At 39.6% G+C, this 14,959-nt stretch overlaps 1 protein-coding gene across 14 annotated transcripts in view; it reads left to right on the top strand.

Annotated features, from left to right (window-relative positions):
- The window catches only part of MYT1L (myelin transcription factor 1 like), a 325,893-nt gene that overhangs the window by 184,216 nt on the left and 126,718 nt on the right, over positions 1–14,959 (top strand). For 11 of the 14 annotated variants that reach the window (XM_072143494.1, XM_072143493.1, XM_072143492.1 and 8 more), the window contains 3 exons: positions 11,851–11,905; positions 12,090–12,123; positions 14,805–14,867. The exons of the other annotated variants lie outside the window; for them this stretch is intronic. In XM_072143494.1, the coding sequence (XP_071999595.1) occupies positions 11,851–11,905; positions 12,090–12,123; positions 14,805–14,867 (152 nt within the window). The remainder of the gene's footprint in view (positions 1–11,850; positions 11,906–12,089; positions 12,124–14,804; positions 14,868–14,959) is intronic. 14 annotated transcript variants of the gene reach the window in all.

The raw sequence follows: 14,959 nt of genomic DNA, 5'->3' as shown, positions 1-14,959 counted from the left end.
TGTAGAAATAGACTGGTTTCTATCATGTGCCATAATAATGCACTATGTAAGATTTGTTCAATAAAAACTATGTGGTTAAAATTATTATAAACTAAAAATATTGATAACCTTTACTTTGTTCTTAGTGAGTTTCTGTAGCTTACCTGCAGTTACCTGGCCTGACCACTATACTGTGAATGGAGCTGTCTCCTTCCTGTTATATTCTGTGTTTATCTATGGGGGTGCTGTTTGTTGGATCACAGCAATCTAAAAGAAGGTCCTCGATTATGTTATAAAAAATGTAGCTAAAAAAAGTGTTGTCCTAAGTTATATTAAAAATATCCCCAGGAAAGAGGATAACAATATGGTTCTCAGTGGTCCGACTACTCGGACCCCCATCAATCAAAAAAATGGGGACCCCCATCTCAGTAATTGATGAAGCAGGTGTCCTCCTACTCCATTCAATGCTATTGAAATAGCCAATTACAGTGCTTGAGTATCTCTGGCACTTACATTGAATGTACATGAAAGGATATTGGAGATACCTGCATGCTGTGCTCTGCAATTTCTGGTGCTCCGTTAGTATTGAAGGGAGGAACAGGATGCATACTTAACACACCGCTCCATCACTTAGTGAGATGGGATCCCCGTTTTTGAGATCAGAGAGTTTTCCAGTGCTCGGACGACCACTTATCAGCCGGTTATTCCTTATCCTGTGGATATGTTAGTACAACCCCTAGAGAACCCGTCATACAAAATAACCCCCCTAAACTAAATATATTTTCATAATCTGCCATTAGAGAGCATTGCCTCTATCCCTTCATTGTCCCTCTACATGCCTGTAAACCTAAGCAATGAGGTCCTAAAGCTGTATGCAAATGACCTGTGAAATGTCCAATGAAGCATTAGCATATTCAAGCTGTCCACTCTATTCATGAGTGGGAGGCACAGCCACACCCCCAGTGCTTGACTGACAGCCTGTATAATGATGTGAGGCTGTATAATGATGTGCTTCCTGGTGCTGGTGGCCACGCCCCCTGCAGCCTGTGTGTGTGTGTGTGTGTGTATAGGAGAGATACAGCAGCTCCAGGATGCAGCCATGTTACAGCAGAACATGTCAGATTCATGTGTAGCTGATGTCTGTGTCTCTCACCTGTATATTAGGAGGATGCAGCATGTCAGCAGATGCAGCACACACACTAGCAATGCTTTACTATACATTACACACAGACATGAGCAGGGGGAGGAGAGGGGAGGGGTAACAGGGGTGACATCACTGCCTCTGACCATGTGACCAGCCTCATTTACATGATAAAAAATAGATGATTTTACAATGAATAATGTATGAAATAACTAGATAAAGCCTGGGATGGGATCCTTGTGAGCTGCTCCAACAGGTAGAGGTGACAGGACAAGTGACACAGACCTGATGACAGGTGTCCTTTAAATATAATTTTAAGATGTATTACTTTCATCATTGTGATTGTTCAGAACCAAAAAGTGAAACGCAAGGGTCATAACTTTTTTTTTGTCAATGGGACTGGAACATTGATTAGGTTCTTCAGTTGTGATACACCACGGATTTCCAAAATGGAGGGTCAGTCTTCCTTAGTAGAGTACCATTGACACTTGTGGGAGATATTTGTGGGAGAAGTGATCTGGAGGTGATGTTCACATTTGTCTCGTAGGCTCCATTGCTCATTCCTTCAGATATGATGAGAAGTACTGACTGTAGGTAGTGTTTTCCTTCATGTGTCCAATGACATATCCCCCAGCAGGCAGACCCCATTATAAGTCATTACTGTCAACACTGGTAGTATCTGTCATGCGAAAGAATCGGCACTGTCATAGCTTCTGTCATAAATAGAAAGCACAGGGCAGATGTCCAACCTGCCATCAAATAACACGGTAAACCTTAGAGCACACAGCATGTTAACAAAACTAAGGGTCAGCACACAGGTGCGTATGTGTCGCACAAGTCCGTTTTGTGACGCGGCTGCACTATACTTCATACGAAACAGATTTCTGCACTGAAGGGGGCATACCGCTGCTCAGTCAGACCGTGCAGCAGATTTAACAAGTCCAACAGAAATGTGTTGCACGCCCAACGTTAAAGGTGCACCAAAACAAAAGTGGTGCGCTCTTTTGGTGGCGTCAGATTCATGAAGAACGTGCACCAAAAATCCTGAATCTGGCGCCCCCTGCACACTACACAGGCAACTGCATACAGTACAGACTGCACTGTTCTTAGTAAATGTACATGATAATCAATACGTACACTTTCTTTGTTCTATGTTATCCTTCTGACTACTTTCAGCATGTATCCAAAGAAAATAAATGTAACACAGAATCTAGAGTACTACAATGTTTCTGGACTATACGGTCCTGCGCAGAGTTAGGCCACATGCACAACAACATTTGGAAGACCAATATCCGGCCGCACAGTTACTGGTCCCCATTGATGTCTATGGCCCCCAGTCCCGGTGTGGTGAGAACTTGTTGTCTCTCCGCACTGTAACCAGTTAAGGAAAAATATAGGACTTGTCCTTTATATCGCCATACTATGGTGCTGGTCGCTCGCTTCTCTATGGAGGGGTAAACAGAGCTCACCCCTCCTCTCCTGCACGTGGCTGTAGCGCAGGCGAACATAGATTTTTGTGCAAGGAGCCTTACCCTATCATGGCTGTATATACAGCTCCCTTGTATACAGCTGTGTATTTTCTCCGTATGCTTGGTAAACTCAGTGCAGATTTTGTAGACAATATAGAAAATGGGATACTGTAGTCATGTTTCATTTAAAATACAGGCAGTCCCCGGGTTACGTACTAGATAGGGTCTGTAGGTTTGTTCTTAAGTTGAATTTGTATGTAAGTCGGAACGGTATACATTATAATTGTAACTCCAGACAAACTTTTTTGGTCTCTGTGAAAATTGGATTTTAAAAATGTTGGGTTGTCATCAGAACCAGGATTAGTAATAAAGCTTCATTGCAGACTCCTAATAACTGTTATAGCTGATTATTGTAGTCTAGGGCTAAAGTACAGTAAATTACTAACATCCAGAGGTCCGTTTGTAACTAGCGGTCGTCTGTAAGACGACTGTTCTTAAGTAGGGGACCTCCTGTAATTATACAGCGGTATCACCTTTAGATTAAGGGCACCTCTAACTACTGTGCCCTTTATAATAATGGTATTGTAATCTTATGTATCAGGCAAAAGGGTCCAGGTGAAACTACTCTTAGCATGACCTCCTGTACTGGTAAATATACAGTAGAACACTGTGCATAACTATTAGGCAGCTGTGAAAAATTCAGCAAAGTAAGAATTTCTTTTTTTTTATCAATTAACAAAATGGACAGTTAATGAGCGAAAGAGAATCTACATTCAATCAAAATTTGGCGTGACCAGTAGAGATAAAAGGACCCATAGCTTCAGTTTGGGATTGGCCCCGAGACCCGGATGTATTGCCAGATTAGCAGCCAAATATCCAATCTGGCAACTAGACGCCCCTTGTTACTAGCAATGGCCATGGTTGGCCCAGGGGACACGTAAACTATAGATTCGTTCATCTGTAATGACCGTCCCTTACCTTAACAACAGCATGAGTTCTTCTAGGTACACTTGTACAAAAATTTTGAGGGATGGAAGATGGTTCCAAGCATATTTGAGAACTAAGCACAGATCTTCTGTGGAGGTAGGTATCTTCATGTGATCCCAGACTAACTGGATGATGAGGAGATTGGGGTTAATACCATCACTTTCAGGACTTTTTTACAATTAAGATAGACCTTAATGACATTGGCTATATATTTGGGAATGTTCTCCTGCTGCTGGATAAATGTTTAATACTTCTACAAAAACTTCTAATTTTGAAAACAATTTAACTTTGCAACCTTTTCCATATTTGCCTTAAACTTCTGCAGAGTACTATGCAACTATAGGTTTTCTTTTAAGAACACATGTATCAAGATTGCCAATCTAAAGGTACCCAAAGGGGTAAACACTCCCCAGATGGTAAGTATTGCACTAAGTTTGACAACCCATTAAGGGATCCAACCACCAGAACATTACAAATAGTTCTAGTAAACCTTTCTGGCTCTTCTGAAGTACTTTTATATAGAAAACGAACATTATATTGTAAAACAACATATTGGTGATGATAAGAAGAGCACTGAGTGCGGCACATGTGGGTTCTGAACGATCCTCCTGATCGGATTATTAATAATTGAACTGTCATGAGAAATATTACTGTGAGCTGTGTATGAACATAATAAAGGCGAGGCAATAAATGTGTTCGAAATGAAATATGCTTCGGGATTCTCCTCTGATACATCTTTCAGGATACAAGTTATAATTGCCAATGAGAAAAATCATATAATCGCTATCAGTACAGTCATCATTATATAATGCTGGTACCATATGTTGCGATACAAAGCAGTGAACCATTGGAGCTTCTCTATGGAGGTAATTCCCCCGATTACGAAACTTTTTGCAGGGTGTTTAATGGCAAAACCTTGTTACAAGTGGATTTAGCATAAAGGGATAACTGCAAATTTCAGAATTCAGAGCATACTTTCTCCTAGTTTTCACAAACACTTGTATCCAGTCTAATCCACCATGTCTAAGTGTGACTAAAGGCTTATAGTTGCCCTCTCCATCTTTCTTTAACAAGCTATGACCACCCAGTTTTAACTCATCCTGGCTATAGTTTTCTCTAAGCACTATCTTCTAACAGAACAGCTCATCAGTCTCTGCTCAGCACTTATCCCACCACATTTTATACTCAGCCATGAATTCCTCACTCATCTGTTCCTGTACTCAAAACCCATGTAAACAAGAACCTGAAGTGAATTTCGGACTTGTAGGGGCTATAATATTCATAAAGCCCAGGGCCCATAGTAGTCATACACTCCTCCTGCCTTTAGAAGATTAATAGTGCATTAACCAGATAAAGTATTCAAAATTAAAGTATTCAAAATTACAAAACATTAATTTCTGGGCCTCTGGTCAAGCCAAAAGGAAAACTTAGGAAGGACCTTAACACAACTTCCCACCAATCAGCTTGACTGGTCACAATCTATTTCTTAACAATTTATTTGCAAATTGAAAAAAAAAAAAACATGAACCAGGTTGAGACAGAATTCACCAAGAAGACAGTTCTTCGTCTGCCGTGATTTTTTAGTGGTTTCTCGAAAACTCAATTATTTTTTTTGTAAAAAGTTATTTGACTGTGTTTCATGTTTCCATTATCATGCTGAGCTGGTCCAGCCCATTTGACAAACATTTTCCAACAGTATAAGATTGGTTTCTTGAACTGCATAACAATTGGTTCTTCCAAGTAGCCACTGATTAAGTATAAAGAAATGTCAGGCTTCTTGAGGACCCTTAGGACCTTCATTGAGGACTTCCACAATGTATTCAATTCTTATATACAGATAACAGAAGTGAGCAGTAGACTTTTCAAGGATCAAGGTAGCAAAAAGCAATAAACAGTTGTGGGTTGCTGGTAAATAATGAGGTAGAATAGGTTTATTAGACATTTCCTTACATTCCTCAGCCCTGTCTTCTCACACAAGCCACAAGGACAATGATGCAATGTCTTGAAGATTGGGTTTAGCACCATTGATCCACAGCTACTGTCTCCTTTCATGCTGTAATCATACCTTGAAGTCATAAAAGTATTTCACATTTTTCATGTGCCTTGAGGTGCATTGAAGCTCACCATATAGGGTATAAATGAGGAGGCTTATTATGTAGGAAATCTCCAAATGGAAGCAGCGAGTAGTTTATCATACATTATCAGAAGCTATTCGAAAAAAGCCGAAAGGTTCATGAATGTGAACTCTGTCTAAATGAGAGCTGCATTTTAACTCGTATTATCTGCGGAATGAGATTCCTTCCTCTGTTAAAACAAATTCTTCGGCTTGGCATCTAACATTGCTGTTTTATTTAGCTCAGGGAGAGCCTTTTCTTGTTGTCTATGATTATGGGGTGTCTAGGACTCTCTTTGTGACATTTGCTGTTGTGTTTCATAGTTGTGTGAAACAGATTCATAACTTTAGCTTCTTGGACATTACCTTAAGTATACTATGCAGGTGGATACATTACTGCAACCTTTCATCAGATTGATCCAGATACAATGATGCTCTTAAAGGGGTATTCCCACAAAAACAAGAATCTTAAATATACTCAGAATAACACAATAACACATTCTCAAATTCACTCTGATTAACAAAAATACAGAAATCCACAGATATAATTCCAACCTGTCTCTATCAGTCCTGCTGTACACAATTTTCAGTTGCCCCAGGAATCAACCGTAAATCTTCCGATTTTTATGGTCGGGCAGGACAGATTCTTCTCATGAATAGCTTCTGCTGTCTGCTCCATGCAGTGTGATCTCTGCCGCTCCCCCTCCATTACAAGATAAGGTCACACATAGACACAGAAAGACACTTCCTGACGGGTGCACAGACTTACTCTACAAGCTACAGATAAGAACTTTATAGCAGGGAAGGAGGTATATAGCAGTGCCGACTGTGTGTGTGTTGTAGCTGTGTTAGCAAAGTTTTATTGTGTGTCAAATCCATCTCATGGATCTCATCATCTCTAATCCATCTCATCTCTCTTTCTATGTTTCAGATAGTAGTAGATTGTTCAGAAGCTAAATAAAAGTGTATACAAACCCTGTACCCTGATAAGCTAAGCACATTGTTAGCTCACAGCATCTCATAGCATAGAGGAATCATGAAGTGTCTGCTTAGAGAGTCCCCGCTCACACTTTGAATTCTTACACTGACTATCACTGAATAAAACTGAGTAAAACTGTAAAGTTAGGGGGTTAAAATTATCTTTATCATGTAAATATCACTAGGGGGTTACAATTTGAGAGCTTTCTTTCATGGGTAAACCGCTTGAACTTAGTATTTTACACCATAAAGAATGCTATATCAGAAATTAGTTTTCAGAACTCTTTCAGTATTTATATAATTTTCTTTTCCAAAGAGTCATTAATTCCGCTAGTATTGTCTTATGAGAGGTTGTTTTTTGTAAGATATTTCATATTTTTAGTGGTACCATTTTGCAGTACCATGCCTCATTAATTACCTTTGCACTCATTAACTAACTATTAATTGTACAGTAATTGTACTACTAAACTCATTACAAACAAACCTTTTATTGAGAAAAAAAGATACTAACAACTCCATGAGCTACAGTGATAGATGTTTTGATTGAGGAGATAAGATTGGAAGTGTTTGCTTTAGAGGCACACAAAGCCTGGTTAAGGACAAATCTCTTCTTCTCACCCAAGACTGGATAAAGTAAACTATGCATTCTGCCAAACCCATTGGAAAGATCAATGTGAAAGACCTCGGTGTAACCCCCTTCCATGGCCAAATGTAAAACAAATGAAAAATAAGAGTAGAAAACCTACTGTAGACAGTCGCAAAACAAGAATGTGGTTCCATGATGGAAAATTTTCCTCCCATGAATCTTTGTGCCTTATCAGAAAAGGGACACTACTTAGAAGAAAGTGGGTGTCTTATAGTAGAAAATGGGAATTTTTCAAGAGTGGATATAAAAATTTTGGTGCAATGTTTTCATCAAATTGTGTGACGTTGTGTAAAGATATCTGAAGATGTGTCAATTTCATCATTCACCAGCGGCAAGTTTAGTTTAGGTACAAATTATGTCATTAACATGCATCAAACCATGATAAAAGGTACAAACAAGAACATTTGTGATATATATAAGAACTGGCCATTGCCATTTGCACCAACAAATCTCCCAGGGCAAAGATCAAATGAATCAATTCAACCAATGATGGCCAAGGGATTGTCCTTTTAAGGGGAACCTACCACCACGGATCTACCGATAAAGGTAGATCAGGTGGTAGGTGCATCTGTAGGATGTGAGTATGGCCCTTTTAAGCGCTAATCCTCATGTCCCTGCAATCTTTTGATATTTTTTATTTCACTAATATGTACATTTTCTAAAGAGGCTACTGGGGTGTGGTGTAGCCAGAGCTGAGGCTATACGGCATGGCTACTCCACGCCTCAGTAGCCTCTTTGATCCTCCTACCAGATAACTTCGGCATGCAGCTCCTCACAGCTGGGTGCCCTTGTCCACGAAGCCTGCCGTCTGCGCATGTTCAGAACAGCAGGCTTGTGCCTGAGCGCTTACTGCTCCAAAAGCGCAGACGGCAGGCTTCGCGGACAAGGGCGCTCAGCTAGGAAGAGCTGTCTCTGTATATGTCTCTGTACACAATGGTCATCAATTTTTGGAATTTTGCTGGACACTTCTGTTAGCACAGGTGCTCTGGAAGGTGCTCATTCCCTTAAATGACATGAGATAAAGATCCAGTCACACAGTATTTGGTGAAAGTGCACTCTGTATTATAGACAGGATAAAACAAAATGTACCTGCGCCAAACACTCTAACAAGTGATAAAAAATGTGGTATTTTGGGGTCTAGATGGTAATTTGCTATTAAATATAAGTGGATACCTGGTGATGGTGGAAACCGAACCTCCTGGTCTGAAGTGGATACAGTCCCTTTTGGTGCTGGAATCCGGAAATATGGTAAAGTCCACGATTATGGTTGTCCAGAGGGTTTTCTTTCCACAGGTAATCCAAACTGGATGTTCATAGACTTGAGGATCGCTAGTGTTTGCACGTGGAGTAGAGCCCCGGCCGGTGGCTACTGCTCCACGTGCAAACACTAGCGATCCTCAAGTCTATGAACATCCAGTTTGGATTACCTGTGGAAAGAAAACCCTCTGGACAACCATAATCGTGGACTTTACCATATTTCCGGATTCCAGCACCAAAAGGGACTGTATCCACTTCAGACCAGGAGGTTCGGTTTCCACCATCACCAGGTATCCACTTATATTTAATAGCAAATTACCATCTAGACCCCAAAATACCACATTTTTTATCACTTGTTAGAGTGTTTGGCGCAGGTACATTTTGTTTTATCTTGTTTTTAGTAGCTCCACTAGTTGGATCTATACTCAAGTTGGGGTGCAGGTCACCACCTTTGTTACCAGCGACTTCAGCCTATTGCCCAGTGTTTGCGCTGACTCATTTCTGTTATTTTTTCTGTATTATAGACAATTCCTTTTAAGGAAACAAAACGTGGTCAATAGACCTTCTTCAGACAGTTTGCTTAAACAGATGCCACTCTACAGCAGCTGAACCTGCACTCCCTCTTCCATAGGCACCACACACTACTATATGCGATCCCAAGCAGCCCTGTTTAAGCAAACTGTGTCTGAAGAAGGTCTATTGACTGATACGTCACGTTTTGTTTTCTGGGAGGAAGTGTCTACAATAAAGAGTGCACTTTCACCAAATGTACCTCCTTTACCACCTTTATCCCACTATATACAATGGTGTCCACCATGTCATCTTTATGTATATCTCCAACATACATTTCTAACACAGTGTGAATAAAGCCTTTAATCTAAACATGAAGATTGATATACAGGCAGTCCCCAGGTTAAGTACAAGATAGGTTCTTTAGGTTTGTTCTTAAGTTGAATTTGTGTGTAAGCCGGAACAGGTATATTTTCAAAATATTGTGGTGTAATGAGAACACAAATTATCAATAAAGCTTCATTACAGACACCTTATAGCTGAACATTACAGCCCGAGACTAAAGAGGCCATAGTGGACAGAGAGGTCTGTCTGTAAGTAGGGGTCGTCTGTACTAATATGAAGTATTACATTGTCTTGTCTGATGAGATCTGTTGAGATCATTGGTTTACATACAGATATACTCTAGATATTTCCTGCTAGATAACCAGGGATGTCTCATTGTGGTACCGACATGCATTTAGAGTATGGGTATGCCCTGTATCTCCAGTTTATATTAGGCAGCACATCACTAGGATCATTATTATGTGAAGGAGATGCGGAACAACATCTTGCTCCTTTACTTTTTGAGTTATTCTGTTGTAAATTTACTTTTGTACTTGGAATCATTGTGCATTGCCATGACTTTTTTGGCTATGCTTTAGCTGCTGCATAAATTTCCTGATATTTAACTCTGGAAAACTTTGTTATATACAATTGGTGATTGCAAAACAAGCCTAAAAACTTCTCTTCCTTCATACATGACAGCTTGTATGAGGTGTGCTGTTGTGCTGTGTTAATATGCTCTGTCTGGTGTATATTTATACATAGTGCTGCATATTATAGTGATACATCTCCATTTTGGTCTTATCCATTGTTCCACAAGTCTTGTGGTTATTCAGATGCAACTGAAGGTGCGCTGTCATGTTCTTTTTTAGAAAGAAGAGACTTTCTCCATTTAACCCTTCCACAAAAGCCATACTTATGCAGTCAACTTCTAATTATATTGTCATGAACTTGAATATGTAACATACCAACTGGACATAACTGTCTTAAAAGTTTACACTTAATTCTCTAGTTTCCCAGCAATCTTGCAAAACGTTGGCTTTTATAGAGGTCTTCACAGTTGCTGATGATTAAAGATGAGCGGACCCGTTAAGGTTCGGCTTCGCTAAGTTCGGCCGAACCTCAAACCAAAGTTTGTTTGGACACTGAACCCGAACACCCGCGATCAGTGCCAGCATAGCTGCTTACGGCATTTAAGTGTCAGTTCATCACTATTTAATCGTCTCTCCCCATGCCGTCATAGGGTAGCGACAATCCTAAGGAAAATTGTGCCATGGCTTTGTCAGCGCCATTTAAAGGGTTAGCACACACAATTGATGTCAGCACCAATCACGGGTGTTACTGGCAGGAGTAAGAGCAAACTCCAAACTTCTGGTTGAAGTCTGGTTTGGGTCTACTGATAATATGTAAATTAAGAGCATTTTATTAGAAAGCACCTGGCTGCTACTTACCCTCTTAATATCTATGGAAAAAGTAAGGGTGTAATCTGGAATCTGTTGTGTGGTGTTGTATTGATCTGATGTTCTTGTCCATAATTTTAAAACTTTCTACGGGCCAGATGCCTGATTTTTTTTATTATGTCTCAAGACTGAAGACATATATATATATATTATACTTAATATCAATATCTATTTATGGTAAGCTGTTTTTGAAGAAAGATTTTTTAGATGGCCACCAAAAGTTATTGGATTTATCTAAATGGAAAAGGCTATTATATAAAAATCTAGTATAGATCAAGTATACTTAGAGAGGACTACAAATAATTAAAAGAAGGTGCTCCTATTAATAAGGACAAAATTAGGAGCTATATAAAAGTGAAAAAGAGAGTAAATGAGAAAATCAACAACAACAACAACAAAAAAAAAGATTGGCCTGGATCAAGTGTGGTCTTTCTTAAGTGAGGGATACATGAGCTTAGAAGCAGATAGTCTTCTTAATTAAAATAAATGCTGTAGACATGGGATTGGAAAGTTTGCAAGAGAAAAATCTGGGTTAAGAAGAAGGGTCAATAGGTTATTATAAATAATAAATAGGTCATCTGGAGGTGACTTAACCCAAAATAAATCATAAATACAAAAAAAAACAAAAGATTAGGTTTTGGAAAAGTTGCACAACACGGAACAATAGAGTCCTATAGTCAATTATTGATTGACAATAAATATATTACGTAAGGATAATAGTATCATGCAATTTATAGAATGATTCAGTTCACCAAAATGTCACATGTAAAATCCTACACCCATGGTCTTCACCCGAGCAATGGCAACAATGAAAATGTAAAGAAATCATTTGTATTCAATATAATTACTAAGCTTATCACGTCACGTAAAGAAATCCTTGTTCTAAAATAGAATTAAAAGATTGTGTGACAGTCTGCAGCAGACAGTGCATTGATAGTCTGTGCATGAAGGATAAGAGCATTCACTGCCTGCTAATCTATTCCCAGATGGAGGTGGATACAGACGAGAAACGGCATCGCACGCGCTCCAAAGGTGTTCGAGGTACGTTCCGTGCTTCACTAAATCACTCAGGGCCTCCACTCTGCAATGACCTTCATCCCGCAGAATCTCTCTTCGCAATTCATTCTGACCCTTACTTTTGCATAACCTTTTGGGTAATTTTCTATAGCAGAGGGGTACTTATGATAGATGATAAATTTTTATATATTTTCCATTCTCTCTACAGTTCCTGTGGAACCAGCCATACAAGAGCTGTTCAGGTTAGTGCTCGCAGTGTAAAATGTATCCCATTAGCAATTTAGAAAATTCAGGCCTTTTAATGGGCATAATGCACTTTCAAGTTCATCGGTGCCTTACTCATGCCCTGCTGCATTGATTAAATTAATTCTCTCGAGGCTGGCTAATAAAATAGATTTGGCATCGCCTCCTTTCTTTTTTAACTCCAGTTATTTGATTTGTGTCTTCCTGTCTTTTTTGCCCTCCATCTCCCTAATTTACCTTTCCGAAAGTAGTGCAGGGTTAGGTGTTCCTCTAATTAACCTGTCTGGTCTGCATCTAATACAAGGATAGTCATCCCTGTAAATCATCTGTCTGCATCTAGCACAGGCATATCCATCTGTCATAGTCACCTGTCTCCATCCAGTCCAGGCAGATCCAGCCTATAACCTACAGCAAGCATCTAATGCTAAAATATATTTATGGGTTGCGCACAGAGACTGGAGTCTTGTCTATCAATTTGTTCCACATATGGACATTTTAATGCTGTTACTTTCTGTATCCACTGAAATAATAGGGTTTTAGTAAGTTTACCATGTTATCATACCATTTGGGAATCTACAGGTACTGGAGAAATTGGTTTCTCCGGCAGTGTAACAAATCCCTCAAATAGTTATGCCCCATTCATAAAACCTTTAGGGCAACATTTATCCGGCCGCAAATTTAAGGCCAGATAAACTTTCCCCATAGTTGGCTATGGCACCCGGACTCAGTCCGTTAAGTACAACGAGTGCCTAATATTCTGAGCCATGGCAGAAAAAAAAAAGATAGAGCCTGCTCTATCTACGACCACAACAACGGCAGTACAGCTCTATTTTATTTGGAGAAAGGAAGGGTGAGCGGTGCTTAGCCTTCCTTGTCTCCGGTGCCTCCCATATGCCCGCCCGGTTACCGCTGGATGGGCATACGTTTGTGTGAATACACTCTTAGGCTTGAAGAATCGATTTTGATTCTTACGAGTGCTGTATTCCACATGGAGCAAGTTGGAAACAAACTCTTTTCAAAATCCCAAAAGGATCTTAAACCAACATCAAAAACCACCGAACTGCTATAAAATGACTTATGCTCTGTCATCTGGTACATGTCCTATGAACAGAAGGCAGATGAAGGTCATCGATACCTCCAAGATTTGCTAACTTGATTCCAATGGAAAGCAGCATATGTAAATTCTTCGACTAAGGAATTGTTACTTTTAGGAAAATTACATAATTTAGAGAAATCCAACTTTTAGCAAACCAATTAAAAGTATCACTCAACTACAATTTCTGTCTCTACAGACAAACCCCACAATGGTTACTACCTAGTTATTTCAACAAGCCATTGTCCTGGAAAGTACCATAATATCATCTAATTTGGTTTGAACATGGGTCCTTATAAGAATTTTATACCTATCTCAGAAACCTTATAGTTTGATTTATATGTTATTATGACACAATTCACCACATTAAGCAATTATTGTTGGCTGAAGGATAGACATTGGGGTGTTTATCATGCCTTGTTCTCCACTTTTCTAGCATACAAGGCTTGAAAAAGCTGCAATTCCTGGTGGACAGAAGGAAAACTGGAACTTTTTCTCCCTTAGGACACCATAAAGCAGATTTTTTGAAGTGTGCATGTCAAGGCGCACCTCAAAGTCTACTATAGCCTGCACCAGGATCCTGATGTGTATTTCCTTCAGGATAGTTCGGAGATTAGGATGCAGTAGTGTTAATACATTCACCCAAATATGTCTCTGCTACGTAAATACATGCAGAACGTGCATTTTAACCTACATTATGTCTAATCTCAAATATCAAAACATTGTGCAGCCCACCAATATTGTTTAAGCCATTTATTGGAATCCTGGGTCCTCCATTTGGTTCCAATGAAGCGTTATACTGTACCTTGTTTGGCTATCTGTTTGGTTTCCAAAAACTGTGAATGATGCCTAAGCCTTGCTCCTGACTCCCTCTGCATTCAAACAAGACACCTTAAAAACTTGGGCAGTCGTGCCGCAAAGCATAGAGCAGGTCCTATACCTGCCCAGATTACGGCACGGCCACTTAGATTCCCTATGGAGAAGGAAGGGATAAGCTGTGCTCACCGCTTCCTTCTGCGGCCGGCTTGCGGCTCATTGCACACGTCCGCAGCAGCATAAGGCCTAAAACGGATAGACACCATACAGTGCCAAAGCATAGCCATCTTGTAATTCTTTCAATTTATTTGCCATAGACAAATGTCTACAAGATTAAGTAGAGCCGTCCACTGACACCACCTGTTTGCTTCACGTTCTATGGTTTCTATACATTGAATAACAAGCTTTTCATCCTTGTAATTCATTGATCCATTAAATTTAGGCATGGTAACCTCAAAATTTTCTGTTGTCTGAATGTCTGTTGAGAAATGTACTACGATACTCTTCAACTTACACTTATTATAATGGGGGAGATTTATCAGATGTGACATAGAGCAAATTTCTTCTAGTTCCCACAGCAACCAATCAGAGCTCAGCTTTCATTTTCTCACACCTATAAAATGAAAGCTGAGCTCTGATTGGTTGCTATGGGCATCTAGAACAGTTTTACGCCAGACACTTCTGATAAATCTGCCCCTATGTTTAAGTGTGGTCTAGTCTTTTGTGAAAACATGGCACCCACCATTTTTATCCCTTGTTCCTTCTCTACAGCTGTCCTACTCCTGGTTGCGATGGGAGTGGTCATGTTAGTGGTAAATATGCAAGACATAGAAGGTAATTATAAAATATATACTAGTAAAATTGCAGACTTGATGTAATTGTTTTCAAAGTATCGGTATTTAAGGTGGATGTGATGTTCGTGTAGT

This window comes from Engystomops pustulosus, chromosome 3 (assembly GCF_040894005.1).
Source record: "Engystomops pustulosus chromosome 3, aEngPut4.maternal, whole genome shotgun sequence".
Classification (NCBI taxonomy): domain Eukaryota; kingdom Metazoa; phylum Chordata; class Amphibia; order Anura; family Leptodactylidae; genus Engystomops; species Engystomops pustulosus.
Note: the sequence above shows the minus strand (reverse complement) of the source record. Positions and strands in the feature narration are given on the sequence as shown.